The sequence below is a fragment of the Scyliorhinus torazame genome, chromosome 10, assembly GCF_047496885.1.
Source record: "Scyliorhinus torazame isolate Kashiwa2021f chromosome 10, sScyTor2.1, whole genome shotgun sequence".
Lineage (NCBI taxonomy): Eukaryota > Metazoa > Chordata > Chondrichthyes > Carcharhiniformes > Scyliorhinidae > Scyliorhinus > Scyliorhinus torazame.
In genome coordinates, this window is record NC_092716.1 from 233,353,646 (window position 1) to 233,376,474 (window position 22,829).

The 22,829-nt window shown below is 45.3% G+C and overlaps 1 protein-coding gene across 5 annotated transcripts in view; it reads left to right on the plus strand.

Moving 5' to 3' along the window:
* Window positions 1-22,829, plus strand: part of caprin1b (cell cycle associated protein 1b) — a 158,883-nt gene that overhangs the window by 62,049 nt on the left and 74,005 nt on the right. For all 5 annotated transcript variants that reach the window (XM_072466579.1, XM_072466581.1, XM_072466578.1 and 2 more), the window contains exon 7: window positions 12,217-12,269. In XM_072466579.1, coding sequence (XP_072322680.1) covers window positions 12,217-12,269 — 53 coding nt within the window. The remainder of the gene's footprint in view (window positions 1-12,216; window positions 12,270-22,829) is intronic.

The following is a 22,829-nucleotide window of genomic DNA, read 5'->3' on the forward strand; positions in this document are numbered from 1 at the left end:
AAGCTGGAGCTTGTTAATTAGTTAATTGGATTAGGCCAGTTTTCAGAGGCTAGATTCACAGTATAAAAGTGATCCCCTACAGTGCAGACTTTGTTTGCACTGAGTGCTGAATTTGGTGCATTTGAGTGCTATAGTGAGAGTTTGGTGACTGAGGGAGTGCTGAATTTGGTGCATTTTGAGTGCTATAGTAAGAGTTTGGTGACCGAGTGAGTTAGGTGAGGAGGGAGTAAGGTGCTCCTTTCATTTTGTTTCCGACATTTCCACAAAGAGTGAGAAGAGAGCCAGGAGTTTACAGAAAGTGTAGCTGACTGGGAGCAGAGTCGGAGGGCGGAGATCTAGTTAGTCCACAGGGCAGCTATATTCTGTCAGGTCAGAGGGGATGGAGGCTAGGCCAGTTGCATGCTCCTCCTGTAGGATGTGGGTGGTGAGGGATACCACCGGTGTCCCCGCTGACTATACCTGTGGGAAGTGCACCCAACTCTAGCTCCTCAAAGACCGTGTTAGGGAACTGGAGCTGAAGATGGATGAACTTCGGATCATCCGGGAGGCAGAGGGGGTGATTGAGAAGAGTTACAGGGAGGTAACCACACCCAAGGAGCAGCACGGTAGCCTTGTGGATAGCACAATTGCTTCACAGCTCCAGGGTCCCAGGTTCGATTCTGGCTTGGGTCACTGTCTGTGCGGAGTCTGCACATCCTCCCCGTGTGTGCGTGGGTTTCCTCCGGGTGCTCCGGTTTCTTCCCACAGTCCAAAGATGTGCGGGTTAGGTGGATTGGCCATGATAAATTGCCCGTAGTGTCCAAAATTGCCCTGAGTGTTGGGTGGGGTTACTGGGTTATGGGGATAGGGTGGCGGTGTTGACCTTGGGTAGGGTGCTCTTTCCAAGAGCCGGTGCAGACTCGATGGGCTGAATGGCCTCCTTCTGCTCTGTAAATTCTATGATTTAAAAAAAAAAAAGGTACAGGACAAGAATAGCTGGGTTACCGTCAGGGGGGGGGAAAAAAACAAACAGGCAGACAGTGCAGGGATCCCTCGTGGCCATTCCCCTTCAAAACAAGTATACCGTTTTGGATGCTGTTGGGGAGGATGACCTACCGGGGGAAGGCCCTAGCAGCCAGGTCTCTGGCACTGAGTATGGCTCTGGGGCTCAGAAGGGAAGGGGGGAGAATAGAAAAGCAATAGTTGTAGGAGAGTCAATGGTTAGGGGAATAGATAGGAGATTCTGTGGTCGCGAGCGAGACTCCCGGAAGGTATGTTGCCTCCCGGGTGCCAGGGTCAGGGATGTCTCGGATCGTGTCTTCAGGATCCTTAAGGGGGAGGGCGAGCAGCCAGAAGTCGTGGTGCACATTGGTACCAACGACATGGGTAGGAAAAGGGGTGTGGAGGTAATAAACAAGTTTAGGGAGTTAGGCTGGAAGTTAAAAGCCAGGACAGACAGAGTTGTCATCTCTGGTTTGTTGCCGGTGCCACGTGATAGCGAGGCTAGGAATAGGGAGAGAGTGCAGTTGAACACGTGGCTGCAGGAATGGTGTAGGAGGGAGGGCTTCAGGTATTTGGATAATTGGAGCGCATTCTGGGGAAGGTGGGACCTGTACAAGCAGGGCGGGTTGCATCTGAACCAGAGGGGCACCAATATCCTGGGAGGGAGGTTTTCTAGTACTCTTCGGGAGGGTTTAAACTAATTTGGCAGGGGAATGGGAACCGGATTTGTAGTCCAGCAACTAAGGTAGCTGATATTCAGGACGCCAAAGCGTGTAATGAGGCAGTGAGGAAGGGAACACTGACAAAGGAGAGTACTTGCAGGCACGGAGATGGGTTGAAGTGTGTATACTTCAACGCAAGAAGCATCAGGAATAAGGTGGGTGAACTTAAGGCATGGATCAGTACTTGGGACTACGATGTGGTGGCCATCACGGAAACCTGGATAGAAGAGGGGCAGAAATGGTTGTTGGAGGTCCCTGGTTATAGATGTTTCAATAAGATTCGGGAGGGGGGTAAAAGAGGTGGGGGGGTGGCATTGTTAATTAGAGATAGTATAACAGCTGCAGAAAGGCAGTTCGAGGAGTATCGCCCTAATGCGGTAGTATGGGTTGAAGTCAGAAATAGGAAAGGAGCAGTCACCTTGTTAGGAGTTTTCTATAGGCCCCCCAATAGTAGCAGAGATGTGGAGGAACAGATTGGGAAACAGATTTTGGAAAGGTGCAGAAGTCACAAGGTAGTAGTCATGGGTGACTTTAACTTCCCAAATATTGAGTGGAAACTCTTTAGATCAAATAGTTTGGATGGGGTGGTGTTTGTGCAGTGTGTCCAGGAAGCTTTTCTAACACCGTATGTAGATTGTCCGACCAGAGGAGGGGCAATATTGGATTTAGTACTTGGTAATGAACCAGGGCAAGTGATAGATTTGTTAGTGGGGGAGCATTTTGGAGATAGTGACCACAATTCTGTGACTTTCACTTTAGTAATGGAGAAGGATAGATGCGTGCAAAAGGGCAAGGTTTACAATTGGGGGAAGGGTAAATACAATGTTGTCAGACAAGAATTGAAGTGCATAAGTTGGGAACATAGGCTGTCAGGGAAGGACACAAGTGAAATGTGGAACTTGTTCAAGGAACAGGTACTACGTGTCCTTGATATGTATGTCCCTGTCAGGCAGGGAAGAGATGGTCGAGTGAGGGAACCATGGTTGACAAGAGCGGTTGAATGTCTTGTTAAGAGGAAAAAGGAGACTTGTGTAAGGCTGAGGAAACAAGGTTCAGACAGGGCATTGGAGGGATACAAGATAGCCAGAAGGGAACTGAAGAAAGGGATTAGGAGAGCTAAGAGAGGGCATGAACAATCTTTGGCGGGTAGGATCAAGGAAAACCCCAAGGCCTTTTACACATGTGAGAAATATGAGAATGACTAGAGCGAGGGTAGGTCCGATCAAGGACAGTAGCGGGAGATTGTGTATTGAGTCTGAAGAGATAGGAGAGGTCTTGAACGAGTACTTTTCTTCTGTATTTACAAATGAGAGGGGCCATATTGTTGGAGAGGACAGTGTGAAACAGACTGGTAAGCTCGAGGAAATACTTGTTAGGAAGGAAGATGTGTTGGGCATTTTGAAAAACTTGAGGATAGACAAGTCCCCCGGGCCTGACGGGATATATCCAAGGATTCTATGGGAAGCAATAGATGAAATTGCAGAGCTGTTGGCAATGATCTTTTCGTCCTCACTGTCAACAGGGGTGGTACCAGGGGATTGGAGAGTGGCGAATGTCGTGCCCCTGTTCAAAAAAGGGACTAGGGATAACCCTGGGAATTACAGGCCAGTTAGTCTTACTTCGGTGGTAGGCAAAGTAATGGAAAGGGTACTGAAGGATAGGATTTCTGAGCATCTGGAAAGACACTGCTTGATTAGGGATAGTCAGCATGGATTTGTGAGGGGTAGGTCTTGCCTTACAAATCTTATTGAATTCTTTAAGGAGGTGACCAAGCATGTGGATGAAGGTAAAGCACTGGATGTAGTGTGCATGGATTTTAGTAAGGCATTTGATAAGGTTCCCCATGGTAGGCTTCTGCAGAAAGTATGGAGGCATGGGATAGTGGGAAATTTAGCCAGTTGGATAACCAACTGGCTAACCGATAGAAGTCAGAGAGTGGTGGTGGATGGCAAATATTCAGCCTGGATCCCAGTTACCAGTGGCGTACCGCAGGGATCAGTTCTGGGTCCTCTGCTGTTTGTAATTTTCATTAATGACTTGGATGAGGGAGTTGAAGGGTGGGTCAGTAAATTTGCAGACGATACGAAGATTGGTGGAGTTGTGGATAGTAAGAAGGGCTGTTGTCGGCTGCAAAGAGACATAGATAGGATGCAGAGCTGGGCTGAGAAGTGGCAGATGGAGTTTAACCCTGAAAAGTGTGAGGTTGTCCATTTTGGAAGAACAAATATGAATGCGGAATACAGGGTTAACGGTAGAGTTCTTGGCAATGTGGAGGAGCAGAGAGATCTTGGGGTCTATGTTCATACATCTTTGAAAGTTGCCACTCAAGTGGATAGAGCTGTGAAGAAGGCCTATGGTGTGCTCGCGTTCATTAACAGAGGGATTGAATTTAAGAGCCGTGAGGTGATGATGCAGCTGTACAAAACTTTGGTAAGGCCACATTTGGAGTACTGTGTACAGTTCTGGTCACCTCATTTTAGGAAGGATGTGGAAGCTTTGGAAAAGGTGCAAAGGAGATTTACCAGGATGTTGCCTGGAATGGAGAGTTGGTCTTACGAGGAAAGGTTGAGGGTGCTAGGCCTTTTCTCATTAGAACGGAGAAGGATGAGGGGCGACTTGATAGAGGTTTATAAGATGATCAGGGGAATAGATAGAGTAGACAGTCAGAGACTTTTTCCCCGGGTGGAACAAACCATTACAAGGGGACATAAATTTAAGGTGGAAGATATAGGAGGGATATCAGAGGTAGGTTCTTTACCCAGAGAGTAGTGGGGGCATGGAATGCACTGCCTGTGGAAGTAGTTGAGTCGGAAACATTAGGAACCTTCAAACAGCTATTGGATAGGTACATGGATTACAGTAAAATGATATAGTGTAGATTTATTTGTTCTTAAGGGCAGCACGGTCGCATTGTGGATAGCACAATTGCTTCACAGCTCCAGGGTCCCAGGTTCGATTCCGGCTTGGGTCACTGTCGGTGCGGAGTCTGCACGTCCTCCCCGTGTCTGCGTGGGTTTCCTCCGGGTGCTCCGGTTTCCTCCCACAGTCCAAAGATGTGCAGGGTAGGTGGATTGGCCATGATAAATTGCCCTTGGTGTCCAAAATTGCCCTTGGTGTTGGGTGGAGGTGTTGAGTTTGGGTGGGGTGCTCTTTCCAAGAGCCGGTGCAGACTCGGGGGGCCGAATGGCCTCCTTCTGCACTGTAAATTCAATGATAATCTATGATTAATCTAGGTCAAAGGTTCGGCACAACATCGTGGGCCGAAGGGCCTGTTCTGTGCTGTATTTTCTATGTTATGTTCTATGAACAGATAGTTACATGCTCAGCTGGACTGCACTTTACCTGAAAAAGTAGTATAATGTAAGCAAACATGATTGTTCCTGTCTTCCTTTGTTTTCATTATTTATGAACAAAAATGTGACTGCCAACTGTCCGTATAATTGTATTGGCGAGTGAGGGTGACTTATATTTAAATCAGAATCACAATGCCCCAGCTCAGAAGAGTCTGCACCCGGCGCATGAAAGGCCCTGACCTGCCCACCTAATCCCATTTGCCAGCACTCGGCCAATAGCCTTGAATGTTGTGGTGTGCCAGGTACTTTTTGAAGGATGTGAGGCATCTTGCCTTTACCACCCTCCCAGGCAGTGAAGTCCAGACTGTCGCCACACGCTGGGTTAAAAAGTTTCCCCTCAAATCCCCCCTAAACCTCCCAGCCCTCACTTTGAACTTGTGTTCTCTCGTAACTGATCCGTCAACTATGGGGAACAGCTATTCCCTATCCACGCCCCTGCTAATCTTGTACACCTCAATCTGGTCACCCCTCAGTCTTCTCTGCTCCAGAGAAAACAACCCAAGCCTATCAAACCCCTCTTTATAACTTAATGTTCCATCCCAACATTCTGGTGAACTTTCTCTGCACCCTCTCCCATGCAATTACATCTTCCTATAATGTGGCAACCAGAATTGCACAGTACTCTAGCTGAGGCCACACTAAAGTTCTATACAGCTCCATCATGGCTTCCCTGCTTTTGTAATCTATGTCCCGGCGAGTGTCCCATATGCCTTTTTCACCACCCTATTAACATGCCCTCCTGCCTTCAGAGACATCTATCGACAAACACGCCATGGTCCCTTTGTTCTTCGAAACTTTCCAATCCCCCCCCCAACACAGTCAGCTATGTTGTTTATATAAATGACAAAAAATAAGGATCCCAGGACGTATCCCTGTGGTATGCCACTGGTCACTGGCTTTCAGACACTAAAGCAGCCATCTCTCATCACCCTCTATCTCCTACCACTAAGCCAATTATGAATCCATCGTATTAAATCACCCTGTATCCCATGTGCAGATCTTAATAAGTCTCCCATCTGGGACCTTGTCAAAGGATTGCTGAAATCCAGGTAAACTACATCAATTGCACTACCCCCATCTACACACTTGGTTACATGCTCAAAAAATTCAATCAAATTTGTTAGGCATGACCATCCTCTGACAGAGCCATGCTGACTATCCCTGAACAAACCTTACCTCTCCAAACGGAGGTAGATTCTCTCTTTCAGAATCTTCTCCTGTAGTTTCCCAACCAATGATGTGAGACTCACTGGTCTGTAGTTCCCTGGCTTGTCTCTATATCCTTTCTTAAATAGTGGGATGACATTGGTGTTCTCGAGTCGTTGTGCACCTCCCAAGTGGCCAGAGAGGAATTAAAAATTTGGGTCAGTGCCCCGGCAATCTCCTCCCTCGCCTCCCACAGCAGCCTGGGGCACAAATCACCCGGACCTGGGGCACAAATCATTTGTCCACTTTTAAGCCTGCCAGTACCTCCAATACCTTGTCACTCTCTATGACAATTTGCTCAAGAACCTCACAATCTTTCTCCCCGAGTTCCATAACTACCTCATCATTCTCTTGGGTGAAGACAGATGTGAAATATTTATTCAACACCCTACCAATGTCCTCTGGCTCCACCCACAGATTTCCCCTTTGGTCCTTAATGGGCCCTCCTGTTTCCCTGGTTATCCTCTTCCCATTGATATGCTTATAGAATATCTTGGGATTTTCCCTATTTTTACCAACCAGAGTTTTCTCATATCCCCTCTTTGCTCTTCCAACTGATCTCTTAAGCTCCATCCTGCACTTTCTGAACTCCACTAATGCCTATGCAGACTTATTCCCATTATACTTGTTCAAAGCCTTTCTTTTCCTTCTCATGTATCCTGAACGTCTCCAGTTATCCATGGTTCTCTGGTTTTGTTGCGCCTTCCTATTATTTTCCTAAATATCTGTATTAACTCTGATTGTAATGAAAGAGTGTGTAGCTTATGAGATGGTATATCTTGTGCATTAGTCCAGTCCCCCCGATTTGCCTGTGATACATATTGCCGGTCCCAACGCATGCCGCACATGCCCAGTTCCCAATGCGCAACATTTTGGATAAGGGATTTTCAACCTGTACTGCATTTGCCAAATTTGTTCCCACTTACTTAACCCATCCATATCTCTGCAGACTGTTTGTATCCCTCTTGCAATTTGCCATTCCACCTTATATTTGTGTCATCTGTAAATTTTGCTATAGTACATTCACTTATTCCTCCAATATCAATATATTGATATATATTGTAAATAATTGCGATCTCAGCACTAATCCCTGTGGAACCCACTGGTTACAGGTCACCACCCTGAAAAAGAACCTATTAATGTCCACTTGCTGTTTCCTGCCCTTTAGCCAATTTTCTATCCATGCCAGTACACTACCTCCAACACCATGGGTTCTTATCTTCTGACTTAGCCTTTTGTGAGGTAGCTTGTTGAGCGCCTTCTGGAAGTCCAAATACAACCCATCGACTGGTTCCCTTCTGTCCACTCTAGTTTACATTTCCTCGAAAACCTCTAATAATTTAGTGAGACATGATTTCCCTTTCATAGAACCATGCTGACTCTGCTTGATTAGATTCTGATTTTCCTAGTATGCTGCTTAACAATTAACTTCTTAACAATTGGTTCTAACGTTTTTCCAGCAACAGATGTTAGGGTAATTGGACCTTTGGTTATCTGCTTTTTGCCTCGCTCCCTTTTTGAATTGAATTGAATTGGAGTGTTATATTGGCAGTGTTTCAATCCTATGCATCTCCACAATCCCAAGGATTTTTGGAAGATTACAACAAATGCATCCACCATCTTCTTTTAGGATCTTAGGATGCAAGCCATCAGGGCCTGGGGACTTATTTGCCTTTGGCCCCATTAGTTTGTTTCATACTAATACTCTTGTGATGGTGATGGTATTTAATTGCTCCCCGTGTTCTTTAATATTAAAGTATTTTCCACCATCAAGGCTGCAAACCATATCTGTTTTAACCCCTCTGCCAGTTCCTTGTTGCCCAGGGCTGCATGGTGGCACAGTGGTCAGCACTGCAGCCTCACAGCACTCTGGGACCCGGGTTCAATTCCAGCCTTCGGTGACTGTCCGTGTGGAGTTTGTACGTTCTCTCCGTATTTGCATGGATTTTCTCTTGGTGCTCTGGTTTCCTCACAGTTCAAAAAATGTGCGGATTAGGTGGATTGTCCATGCTAAATTGCCCCTTAGTGTTCAAAGATTAGGTAGGTTACGGGTTTGCGGGGGAGTGGGCCTAGGTAGGATGCTCTTTCAGAGGGTTGGTGCAGACTCAATGGGCTGAATGGCTGCCACCTGCACTGTTGGAATTCTGATTCTATAACTCATTTTCTAAGCGGCTTGCCCCAGCCTGGATAACTTCTAATTCTAGAACTGACTTCCTCTGTGAGGTTACATGGGAGATTCTTTCCTGCCAACCTAAGCTACATTTATCTCCCAGCCTCCAACTTCTCATAAAATCGGTTTATTCAATCTTCAGTATGAGCTCCCAACCACATTATGTGGTGAACCATGGGGCAGCATTTCCTCTGCTTCAGCTGCAGAACTAGCTGTCTCTATTTCCTGCTCTCTCTGATTCTAGCAGATTCCCGTGGGCCGGTGAGGTTCAGTGACACCTAAGGAAACCCTGTTTTCTTACAACAGTGGTTTACTATAGACTTTTCCTTTCTCAGTGCCCCCTCCATGGCGATATCAATCACATGGGCCTCGCATCCAGGTAAAAATGTTACTTAGCTGCCTTCTAGATCCTAGTGACTCGAGGATAAACATGACTAGGATCCCTTCAAGCTGGTGTACTTCCATATTCAACACTCTTGTCTTGCCAGGCTATGCCTCGTATTTTCTGAGACAGCGGAGGTGGAAGTAGTTCAGCCACTTTTTTGCTTGCATATGTTTGTTTTTTTTAAATTCATTTTTTCCAATTAAGGGGCAATTTAGCGTGGCCAATCCACCTAGCTTGCACATTTTTGGGTTGTGGACGTGAAATCCATGCAAACACGGAGAATGTGCAAACTCCACACGGACAGTGACCCAGAGCCGGGATCGAACCTGGGACCTCGGTGCCGTGAGGCCGCAGTGCTCACCCACTGCGCCACCATGCTGCCCTCTTGCTTGCATATGTTGACCATGCCTCATTACTGTAAAGGAAGGTGCTGAGAACACAAGCTCGGTACACATAGAGCTTTGTATTTCGTTGGCTGGGTCATGGGATTTGAGAATGGAAGGCTGCTGCATCCCCAAAGCCACATTCCGTGGCTATCTTGTTATCGGCACGACCAATAGGCCGTCCAGTGTGCTAAGCAAGGATATCTGCAAGCACGACTTCAGGTTGACCAGGTTCAGAGCTACTGTGTGGGAACTTACTGGTGACTGGAGTGTCTGGAGACCAGCTGTCAGGAGGGATATGGAAAAAGCTCAGGGCAAAAAGATGACCACCCTATGGTGGAAAAGATAGTCTGACACAAGGAAAAAACATCACTTGACCGTCGGCCAATACTTTTTATCTGTGACAGCTGCGGAAGGGACTGTCGCTCACAAATTGACCTATAACACACAACAGCCAATGCCCAACACAGTCTTGACTTGCACCCTGGGAGCAGGCCATCGTCTCTTCAACGTATGCCAATTCTAAGTTCCTCGGGGTAGTGCACCAGGCCCTAGTCTCTTCAGCTGTTTCATCAATAACATTATCACCATCATGAGGTCAGAAGTGGGGATGTTTGCAAAATGTTCTGCGTCACTCTCACCTGACACCCAGAGCCTGCCCAACATCTACAAGGCACAAATCAGGAATGTGATTGAATACTCTGCTGTAATGGTTAGGGTTTTGAGGTATAAAGCACTTCTAATTTTGAAACTAATTCTAACGGTCCTAATTTCTAACACTAGGGTCTTCAGTTGTGCTTGACCTACAATGTACAAATAACTACTATCAAGTAGAATTTATTAAGCAAGATTTTACATATAATTAACCAGAAGTGCCGAAGACACCATAAAACGTTTCTCATCTCTCAAGATCCCAGAAAATCTTGGTGTTGTCAGCACAGACGATGCCTCTTTATTTTTGAAGTGATAGTGAACAGTTTCCAGAAGAGTCATATCCCAGAAGCGTGGTATCACTGTGCAAACGAGGATTACGATTTCTCAACTTGTAAATCCCAGTTTCCCACTCCTCCTTCCTTTTTTACTCCTGCTATTGGCCATACGGTACAAATCATCTTGTCTCACCCCCATCAACCCCTGCTTTGAGTCATAAACTCCAAAAGTTTATATTCTATCATAACGAAGGCAGCTACAGAGAAGCCATAAATAAAGTCACATTCTCTTGTCAACACATCTGAACCCAATTCCATATTACAGCTATTACAATCCACAATTAAGATAATTTCCTCTCATATCAGAGAATAAAGGTTTCCTCCCTGGTACAGATCAGTTAAAACAATGCATGGTTTGTTTAAACATAGTGTCATAAGTTCATGATGTAGCCATTCCTTTCAAAACAGAAAAACTCTTGAATTCAGACTTTGGAGTCAGAAATTCATTAAGCATAGCTTCTCACCAACTGTTTTCCTGTTCTCCAATTACCTTGACTGTTAGTTGCCTAACATAAATTCTATCTGACCAGTTTAAAAGTGGCTAACTTCAAAGTTCATGGACATTAGTCCACCTTATACAAGACCCCTACAAACATTTTACTATTATCAAAATCTTACACCATTTGCCTGGAACAGTGCGTCTCCAACAACACTCAAAAAGCTCAACACCATCCAGCCGTCCAGGACAAAGCCACCCGCTTGATTGGCAAAGCAGCCACCACGTTAACCATTCACTGCCTCCACCACTGCACGCTTGCAGCAGTGCTTACCATCTACAAGGCACCTTCAGCAGCCCCTTCTAAAGACCTCTACCACCTAGAAAGAACGCCACCATTTGCAAGTTCCCCTCCAAAACGCACACCATTCTGATTCGGAAGTATGTTATCAGGCAAAATTTAGAGTAGGTACATGGCTCCTCCTCCTTTGCCACTATTTTAGCTTGCAGTCCCAAAATACAAGAATTTTATGAGCTCCATATTTGTAACAAGTGCAATACTAAGCTAAACTGACTCATCTTGTGCAGCTCTTCGATTTGGTTCAGGTGGTTGATTTTGGTGCTGAAAGTTGGTTTTCCTCTTTCCAGTCGTGTTTGCTACTGCAGTAAGCACTGCACCAAGTTATTTTTGCCCAAAATACGCAGCACTCCCTGGTGCATGCAGCACTTGAATGAAAATGGAAAATGCTTAGCACTTTTCAAAATTAAAAATTTTTTTTTAGAGTACCCAATTCATTTTTGGCAATTTAGTGTGACCAATCCACCTAGCCTGCACATCTTTGGGTTGTGGGGGCGAAACCCACGCAAACACTGGGAGAATGTGCAAACTCCACACAGACTGTGACTCAGAGCCGGGATCGAACCTGGGACCTCGGTGCCGTGAGGCAGCAGGGCTAACCCTCTGCGCCACCGTGCTGCCCTAGCACATTTCAAAATTAAATGTTGATGGTTTAAGTGGTGTAGTGGAGACTTAACACAGCTTTGGTTAGAGTTATGTCGCTGTAAACAGATTTTCAGATAAATGTTTGTCATGAGTAACTTTGAACTGTGGCTCAGCTGGTCGCGCATTTGCCTCTGAGTCAGAAGGTTGGCAGTTCAAATCCCACCCCAGAGATTTGAGCATGTAATCTAAACTGATGTTGCAGGGCACTAGAGAGGGAAGGTTATGGCGGTGGAACTTGTTTATCAGGTGAGACATTAAACTGTGGCCCTGTCTGCCCTCTAAAGTGGACGTGCAATAGCACATGGCACTATTTTGACGAAGAGTAGGGCCATTCTCCATGGTGTCCCAGAACATATACATCCCTCAGCCAACATCACTGAAACATAATTTCTGTTTGCTGGACCTTTTGTGCAAATTGCAAGCTGCGTTTCCCACAGTACAACAGCGATTAGACTTTAGAAGTACTTCAAAAAATAGTGAAGTGCTTTAGAATGTCACAAGGTGTGGAAGGTGCTATATAAATGCAACATATTTTTATTTTTAAAAAGTAGCTGTTTTGATTTAAATGTTTTAACCATACTTTTGCAGAACCTGAAGCGGTTGAGGAATATGTGGAACCAGCTGATGTAGAAGCAAGAGAGGTGAGTGACATTCAATTTCAATTTACCAGATTTTACAACACTGAGGGATAAGCTAACTGCTAAAAACATAACATAAGCAATAGGTGCAGGCTTAGGCCATTTGACCTCTACATTCAATAAGACCATGGCTGAGCTGACTGTGGCCTTATCTCCACTTTGCACCTTCCTCTTCCCCCGCCATACTCTTGGACACCCTTGTGGTTCAACAATCTATCTAACTCAGCTTTGAATATATTAATTGACTCAGTCTTCACTGCTCTCTGTGGTATTGACTTCCAACAGTTAACAACCCACTGAGAGAATACATTTCTCATCTCAGCCTTATACCAGAGACCCCTTTTGAAACTGCACCTAACTTCTAGATTCGCCCATCCTCCGCATTTACCCTTTTAAGTCCTCTTGCAATCGAAGCAAATGGTAGTGGCGTAGCTCTGTAAATTAAGGATGACAGTACAAGTGAGAGGTGGGGTTGGTTCTCAAGATCAAAATATAGAATCCGTTTTGATCAAGGTAAGAAATAGCAATGGTAAAAAGTCACTTTTGAGAGTGGTGTATAGGTCCTCTAACAGTAACTACACTATCAGATGGAGTATGCAGGAAAAAATAATTGGGACTTGTAAGAAAGGTATTGTAATAATCATGAGTGATTTTAATCAACATATAAATTGGATTAATAAGATTAGCAAAGATAATCTGGAAGGTGAGCTCATGCTGTTTTCAGGACATTTCATAGAGCAGCACATTCTAGAGCCAACCAGAGAGCAGGCTCTGGTAGACCTGGTAATGTGGAATGAGACACAACTATGCCTGAGTGAGACAAAGATAGTGAGTATTGGGAATTTGATTCAAAGTGGGAATTCAACTGGTAAATCTAAGTTTAAATTTGGATTAAGAGTCAGACCTTGGCCTAGAAGTAGTAGTAACTAACCTACAAGTAAGTTAAATTGTTTTGTTGAACAGGGGCCTGTTTGGTCCACCTGATGATTCCAAATAAATCTGTTAGACTTCAACCTGATGTTGTGAAACTTCTTACTGTCTGGTTCTGGCAGGTGTCTGTCAGTCATCTGAAAGTCCTTGGTTAAATTGGTGTTAATTACTGTAGCAGGAGGCTAAGTCAGCTGGTGAGCCATCAGAGTCTGAGTTTTTAAAAAATGACATGGTCAGTAAAGGAGGAGACTGAGACAGAGTGAGTACTTGCGAATTTCATTCACAGTGGGGTTTTGGTGCATAGGGGGCAAGAGGTGCTTTAGGTAATGTTTATTGCAAGAGGTAGAGCTTAATGAGTGGTATAATCGGTAACTGATGAATAACTAGAGAGATCCGAGAGCTTAAAGCTAGCAGGAGCTCAGTCTAAGAGCTGACCATGTTCTGTGAAGCATTAAACGGCCATTATTAGGAAACCGGTAAGGGATGCGTTGGTGCACATCTTGTTAATTGATCTTAGGTGATTTATTGGTAATTTTATGGTCTTATTATGGTAGCAGGGGGTAGCATCGTGAGGGGTTTAGTGTCTGTGCAGCTAAGAGCGTGAGAAGGACCTACCTAATGTCAGGGTTTGGGCCATCTACTATGGGCCTGACAAGAACTTTGCAAGGGAGTGGGGAGGATCCAGCTGTTATGCTCTGTGTTGGTATCAACCACAGAGGTAGGACTTTGAAAGAGGTTTTTAAAAATTCCTTCATAGGATGCGGGTGTCTCTGGAAAGGCCAGGATTTGTTGCCCATCGGTAATTGCCCGTTAACTGAGGGGCTTGCTAGGCCATTTCAGAGAACAGTTAAGAGTCAACCACATTGCTGTGATTCTGGAGTCGAATGTAGACCAGACCAAGTAGCAAATCAATGGGTAGACTCAAGACCGGAGAGCAGAATTGTAATATGGGAAATGAAGATCACAAATTGACAGGGAGGAAAAACCTAAGAATACACTAATAGTCAAGACCAAATGTTACAGAGATAACAAAGACAGAGCTAAAGCTCCTGTATATTAATGTGTGTATCATTCATAACAAAATAAACAAACCAAGCATATTGAAATAAATAAAATATAACCATTACAAAGATGTAGCTTCAGGATAAGATTTGAGTGGGTTCTGAATACTGGAGGGTCTATTCACATTCAAGAAAAATAGGACGCTAGGTAAAGAAATCCAGGTACGACCTCCGCAAAGCCATCCGAGATGCCAAGAGAGAATATCAAACCAAGCTACAGACAGACTCTCGACGGTTGTGGCAAGGCCTAAACAACATATCGGGCTACAAAGCGAAGTCGAACAGTATCTCTGGCAGCAGCGCACCCCTCCCCGATGAACTCAATGCATTCTATGCTCGGTTCGAGCAGGTAACCAACAATCCGCAGTCGGGTGCCCCAGCAGCCCATAATTCATCCATACCCACCATCACAGCTTCCGAAGTCAGATCGGCCTTCCTGAAAGTGAACCCTCGGAAAGCGACGGGCCCGGATGGGATCCCTGATCGTGCACTCAGAGCCTGCGCGGACCAGCTGGCAGAGGTATTCGTGGACATCTTTAACCTGTCCCTACTCCACTCCGAGGTCCCCACCTGCTTCAAGAAGACCATCATCATACCGGTACCAAAGCAGGACCAGGCAACGTGCCTCAATGACTACCGCCCAGTGGCCCTGACTTCAGTCGTAATGAAGTGCTTTGAGAGGTTGATCATGAAGCGCATCACCTCCACACCCAGAACGCCTTGATCCATTGCAATTTGCATACCGCTGCAACCGGTCCACATCAGGCGCCATTTCCCTGGCCCTACACTCATCCCCAGAGCATCTCGAAAACAAGGACTCCTACATCAGACTCTTATTTATTGACTACAGCTCCGCCTTCAACACCATAATCCCAGCCAAGTTCATATCAAAGCTCCAAAACCTAGGACTTGGCTCCCCACTCTGCAAATGGATCCTTGATTTTCTGACCAACAGACCACAATCAGTAAGAATGAACAACAACACCTCCTCCACAATAGTCCTCAACACCGGTGCCCCGCAAGGCTGCGTACTTAGCCCCCTACTCTAGTCCCTGTACACACACGACTACGTGGCAAAATTTGGTTCGAACTCCATCTACAAGTTTGCTGACGATACGACCATAGTGGGCCAGATCTCGAATAACGACTAGTCCGAATACAGGCGGGAGATAGAGAAGCTAGTGGAGTGGTGTAGCGACACCAATCTCTCCCTCAATGCCAGCAAAACTAAAGAGCTGGTCATTGACTTCAGGAAGCAAAGTACTGTACACACTCCTGTCAGCATCAACGGGGCCGAGGTGGAGATGGTTAGCAGTTTCAAATTCCAAGGGGTGCACATCTCCCAAAATCTGTCCCGGTCCACCCACGTCGACGCTACCACCAAGAAAGCACAACAGCACCTATACTTCCTCAGGAAACTGAGGAAATTTGGCATGTCCACATTAACCTTTACCAACCTTTACAGATGCACCATAGAAAGCATCCTATCGGGCTGCATCACAGCCTGGTATAGCAACTGCTCGGCCCAGGACAGCAGAGAGTCGTGAACCCCGCCCAGTCCATCTCACGAACCTGCCTCCCATCCATTGACTCCATCTACACCTCCCGCTGCCTGGGGAAAGCGGGCAGCATAATCAAAGATCCCTCCCACTCGGCTTACTCTTCCAACTATTTCCATCGGGCAGGAGATACAGAAGTCTGAGAACACGCACGAACAGACTCAAAAACAGCTTCTTCCCCACTGTCACCAGACTCCTAAATGACCCTCTTATGGACTGACCTCATTAACACTACACCCTGTATGTTTCATCCGATGCCAGTGCTTATGTAGTTACATTGTATATGTTGTGTTGCCCTATTATGTATTTTCTTTTATTTCCTTTTCATGTATTTAATGATCTGTTGAGCTGCTCGCAGAAAAACTTTTCACTGTACTTCGGTACACGAGACAATAAACAAATCCAATCCAATCCAAAAGTGGAGGTGTAGCACTGTTAATCCAGGATGGCATTGATGCAACTGTTAGAGAGCACTTTGGTTAAGGAGATCAAGAAGTGGAATTTGTTTGGGTGTTGATGTGGAATAGTAAGGGAAAGAAGTCACTAGTGAGAGTGGCATATAAACCTCTTAATATTAACCATAATATAAGACGAAGTATGTAAGTAGTAATATGGGTGTTTGTAATAAAGGGACTGCAATAATCATGGCTGACTTGAATCTACATCTAAATGGGAAAAATTAGGTTGGCAGTCGTAACCTGGATGAGGAGATCATAGAATGCTTCCAAGGTGGTATCATAACGTTCTGCTCTGAGAAACTTAACAGAGTTTGTTATATTTCGCATGGGATTGTGTAACATGACAGGTTTAATTAACGATCTCAGAGTAAAGGCACCTCGGGTAGTAGCAACCACAATTTGATTGAATTTTACAAGTTTGAAAGGAAGAAGAGTGGGTCTAATGCAAGTATTTTAAACAAATAAGGGCACATATGAGGGAATGAAAACTGTGATGGCTGAAGTGAACTGAGATATGAAATTAGGGGATAGGTTGATAGAGAAGTAGTGGCAGACATTTAAGGGAATATTTCAGAATGCTTAGAATAAGTATGTTCGTACTATAATGAAAAGTTCTGTGAGGTGGACCCAGTATCCATGGTTAAGTAAACAAGTTAAGGAAAGTATCAAACTTAAGGAAAAAGCAAAGATGAGTGGCGGGTCAGATTGGTCAGAATATCAAGAATGGCAGAAAATGACTAAAAGGTTAATCAGCAGAAACAAATTAGTGCATGAGAGGAAGCTAGCTGGATAAAACGGAGCAATGGTTTCTACAGGCATATAAATAGAAAAGAGTAAACCTCCGAGTGAGAATATAGATACTAAGGAAACAGCGGATAAAATGAACAAATATTTTGCTTCTATCTTCACTATAGAAGATACAGAAAACATTTCAATAGCTGTAAATTAAGAGCTGTAAATGAGAGAGGAACATGGTGAAATTACAATCACTGGGGAAGTGGTACTTAAAACAATGATGGAGCTGGCTGACACATCTTCAGATGCAGATGGACTTCATCGTTTGGTCTTAAAAGAGGTGGCTAATGAGGAGAGCAATACTGTACACAATTCTCTGGCTGTGGTCTCACCAATGCCCTGTACAACAGAAGCATAACCTCACTATTTTGGTATTCAATTACCCTCACAATAAGCAACAATATTCTATTAGCTTTTCTAATTACCTGCTGTACCTGTATACTAGCCTTTTGTGATTCATGCACTAGGGCACCCAAATCACCCTGCATCCCAGCTTTGCAATCTCTTACCATTTTGATAATGAGGTTGTTTATTGTTCCTGCCAAAATGGACAATTTAGCATTTTCTCACATTGTACTCCATTGCCCAGAGTTTTACCTACTCCCCTAACCTATCTGTGTCCCTTTCAGCCTCCTTACGTCCTCTTCACAATTTATTTTCCTACCTATCTTTGTGTTGTCAGCAAATTTAGCAACCGCCCCTTCAACCAAGTCACTTATATAAATGGTAAAAAGTTGAGGCCTCGGCACTGCTCCCTGTGGCACACCACTCGTCACATCCTGCCAACTGTAAAAAACATAAAAAGATCTATTTATGCTAACTCTTTTCCTGTTAGTTAACCAAACGTCTATCCATGTTAATATTTACCCCTATGTACACCATGAGCTTTTATTTCACGAAGGCTCATCTTGTGGTTGAGATACATTAGTGTTCTACTTAATTGGTTGATATTTCCTGAACTTCCTATGCCAGAAGAAGAACTGGTTGAAAATGACACCAGTCAGTGTGGGAAAACTGCTCTTTGAGCTTCAACCACGAATGTCAGATTTTTGTAGACTGGAAAGTTTTTTGCTTCTTTGTTTCACAATTCTAGTGAGTTTGGGTATTGCAAGCTTTTATCAATTAAGGTGTCAATGATGGCAATTTCACAAGCAAGATGAAAAGTCTGAATTTCTGAAAAATTTGTCTTTTTGCTGTCCCTTCCAATTGTTAATGGGTTTAGAATTGGGTAAAATAAATCACACGGTTATGTCCTCGAGTTCATGTTATTTTAACTTGTTTTTTAAAAGTCAACACAGGACTGCACAGCTGGTGAATGGGCATTTTAAGGGTTAATTTTATCTAAAGTTTAGTCTTTAATTTCGCAATTAACTAAAAATTACTCTTTTTAAGTTCAGAAAAGTTGAGCTTATTCCAGTCTCAAACAGGCTGTACAAGCTATGAGCAGCTGCAGCTGGTTAATTAGGCAGTTAGTTCAAACTACCTAATTACACATGTAAGAAATATGAGAATGACTAGAGCGAGGGTAGGTCCGATCAAGGACAGTAGCGGGAGATTGTGTATGGAGTCTGAAGAGATAGGAGAGGTCTTGAACGAGTACTTTTCTTCTGTATTTACAAATGAGAGGGACCATATTGTTGGAGAGGACAGTGTGAAACAGACTGGTAAGCTCGAGGAAATACTTGTTAGGAAGGAAGATGTGTTGGGCATTTTGAAAAACTTGAGGATAGACAAGTCCCCCGGGCCTGACGGGATATATCCAAGGATTCTATGGGAAGCAAGAGATGATATTGCAGAACCATTGGCAATGACCTTTTTGTCCTCACTGTCAACAGGGGTGGTACCAGGGGATTGGAGAGTGGCGAATGTCGTGCCCCTGTTCAAAAAAGGGAATAGGGATAACCCTGGGAATTACAGGCCAGTTAGTCTTACTTCGGTGGTAGGCAAAGTAATGGAAAGGGTACTGAAGGATAGGATTTCTGAGCATCTGGAAAGACACTGCTTGATTAGGGATAGTCAGCGTGGATTTGTGAGGGGTAGGTCTTGCCTTACAAGTCTTATTGAATTCTTTGAGGAGGTGACCAGGCATGTGGATGAAAGTAAAGCAGTGGATGTAGTGTACATGGATTTTAGTAAGGCATTTGATAAGGTTCCCCATGGTAGACTTCTGCAGAAAGTAAGGAGGCATGGGATAGTGGGAAATTTGGCCAGTTGGATAACGAACTGGCTAACCGATAGAAGTCAGAGAGTGGTGGTAGATGGCAAATATTCAGCCTGGATCCCAGTTACCAGTGGCGTATCGCAGGGATCAGTGCTGGGTCCTCTGCTGTTTGTGATTTTCAATAATGACTTGGATGAGGGAGTTGAAGGGTGGGTCAGTAAATTTGCAGATAATACGAAGATTGGTGGAGTCGTGGATAGTGAGGAGGGCTGTTGTCGGCTGCAAAGAGACATCGATAGGATGCAGAGCTGGGCTGAGAAGTGGCAGATGGAGTTTAACCCTGAAAAGTGTGAGGTTGTCCATTTTGGAAGGGCAAATATGAATGCGGAATACAGGGTTAACGGTAGAGTTCTTGGCAATGTGGAGGAGCAGAGAGATCTTGGGGTCTATGTTCATACATCTTTGAAAGTTGCCACTCAAGTGGATAGAGCTGTTTAGAAGGCCTATGGTGTGCTCGCGTTCGTTAACAGAGGGATTGAATTTAAGAGCCGTGAGGTGATGATGCAGCTGTACAAAACTTTGGTAAGGCCACATTTTGAGTACTGTGTACAGTTCTGGTCGCCTCATTTTAGGAAGGATGTGGAAGCTTTGGAAAAGGTGCAAAGGAGATTTACCAGGATGTTGCCTGGAATGGAGAGTAGGTCTTACGAGGAAAGGTTGAGGGTGCTAGGCCTTTTCTCATTAGAACGGAGAAGGATGAGGGGCGACTTGATAGAGGTTTATAAGATGATCAGGGGAATGGATAGAGTAGACAGTCAGAGACTTTTTCCCCAGGTGGAACAAACCATTACAAGGGGACATAAATTCAAGGTGAATGGTGGAAGATATAGGGGGGGGGGGGGATGTCAGAGGTAGGTTCTTTACCCAGAGAGAAGTGGGGGCATGGAATGCACTGCCTGTGGAAGTAGTTGAGTCGGAACAGTTATTGGATAGGTACATGGATTACGGTAAAATGATATAGTGCAGATTTATTTGTTCTTAAGGGCAGCACGGTAGCATTGTGGATAGCACAATTGCTTCACATCTCCAGGGTCCCAGGTTCGATTCCGGCTTGGGTCTGTGTGGAGTCTGCACATCCTCCCCGTGTCTGCGTGGGTTTCCTCCGGGTGCTCCGGTTTCCTCCCACAGTCCAAAGATGTGCAGGTTAGGTTAATTGGCCATGATAAATTGCCCTTAGTGTCCAAAATTGCCCTTAGTGTTGGGTGGAGGTGTTGACTATGGGTAGGGTGCTCTTTCCAAGAGCCGGTGCAGACTCAATGGGCCGAATGGCCTCCTGCACTGTAAATTCAATGATAATCTATGATTAATCTAGGACAAAGGTTCGGCACAGCATCGTGGGCCGAAGGGCCTGTTCTGTGCTGTATTTTTCTATGTTCTATTCTATGTTCTATGTTATGTTCTATGGTTTAAAAAAGCTTGAATCAGTTGTTTTTCAGGCAACATAAAAAAGGTGTAAGTTCTGTTTTGCTCTGCGTTGAGTGTTCTGTTTAGGGTGCATAGAGTATAAAGTGAGAGGGATTTAGGTGAGGGAGGTGCTCCTTTTTTCTACCTTTTTTACAGCTGGCTCTTCGGTACAGTGGAGAAAGCTGACTGGTGGGCAACTAGTAAGTAATTCTACTTATTCTAATTGTATTGAATATTTTTTAAAGTTACGGAATGGAAGATCAGCTCAGCCGAATAAAATGTACATTCTGTAGTATGTAGAAAGTCATGGACGTTCTACACAAACAGGAAATGTCACCAGCTGCAGAAGCTTGAACTTCGGGTTTCACAACTCGAGTGGCAGCTGACGTCACTATTGAGACAATACTACATAGACAGCATGTTCGGGAGGGAGTCAGACTGCAGGTAGGGCCATACAGGCAAAGAGAGAGTGGGTGATCAGGCAGCCTAAGAACCACCAGGCAAATAGTGCAGGAGTCCTCTGAGTCTGTCTTGCTAATGGGTTTTCCACTTTGGATGCTGGTGGGGGTGATGGTTCCTCAGGGGAGTGCAGCCAGACCCAAGTCCGTGGCACCACAGGAGGCTCTGTTGCACAGGGGTGGGTGGGGAGGAGGAGGAATGAAAAGAGGTCATGGTCCATATTGATACCAATGACAAAGGTAGGAAGAGGGATAAGGTCCTGAAAGAAGATTTTAAGGAGTTGGGAAGGAAATTAAAAAGCAGGACCTCAAAAAGCAGTAATCCCAGGATTACTGCCCCGTGCTTGTGAGCATCGGAAGAGGAGGATTCATCAATTCAACACTAAGCTGAAGAATTAATGTCGGAGGGGCATCAAATTTCCGAGACATTGGAACCGGTTCCGGGACAGGTAGGACCCGTGCAAAATGAATGGGTTACGCCTTAACAAAACCAGGACTGATGGATGAGATCATGGGAATCCTGAGAGAATTTGGCCGGTTCTCGGGGTATAAATTGAACATGGCAAAAAGTGAGTTGATTGTAGTCCAGGCGATTGGGCCAGGTGGGTCGGCTGAGGGGGCTGTCGTTTAGGTTAGATGGGGACAGTTTTAGATACTTGGGGATACAGGTGGCGCGGGACTGGGGTCGGTTGCACAAGTTGAACTTATCTCGGTTGCTGGAGCAAATGAGCGTCGAGTTCCGGAGGTGGGATGCGCTCCCACTGACACTAGCGGGAGAGTGCAGAGGGTTAAAATGAAGATCCTCCCGAGATTTGTGTTAGCATTCCAGTGTCTCCCCATTTTCATTCCGCGGTCTTTTTTCAAGAAGGTCAATAAAATGATTATGGGATTTGTGTGGGCGGGAAAGTCCCCGCGGGTGAGGAGATTGATGCTCGAGAGGGACGGAGGGGAAGGGGGACTGGCGCTGCCAAACTTTAGTAATTACTACTGGGCGGCCGACATAGCTATGATAAGGAAGTAGATGGCCACTTCGTGCAGGGGCACCAGTTTAGCAGCCCTGGTTACGGCGCTCCTGCCGGCACGGTACTCCACCAGCCCTATAGTGGTGGCGACCGTGCGGATCTGGGGCCAATGGAGAAGGCACGTGGGGGAAGTGAGAGCATCAGTTTGGTCCCCAATTTGTGACAATCACCGGTTTGCCCAGAGGAATATGGACTGTAGAGGATGGGGATCTGTTCTTGGAAGGGAGCTTCCCGAGCATGAGCCAGACGAGAAATTTGGGATGGCGAGAGGGAATGATTTCAGGTACTTGCAGGTGCGGGACTTTCTACGCAGACAGATTCCATCCTTCCCACGCCTGCCACTTAGGGGGATCCAGGACAGGGTAGTGTCCAGTGGATGGGTGGGGGAGGGGAGGGTCTCAGATATATACAAAGAACCTATGGGGACAGAGGAGTCGCAGACCGAGAAACTGAAGCTTAAGTGGGAAGAGGAGCTTGGAGGTGAAATAGAAGAGGGCTTATGGGTGGAGGCATTGAGCAGGGTAAACGCGACCGCAACATGTGCTGGGCTCAGCCTGATTCAATTTAAGGTCGTCCACCGGGCCCACATGGCAGTGGCCCGGATGAGTAAATTCTTTGGATTAGAGGACGGGTGAGCCAGATGTTCGGGAGGACC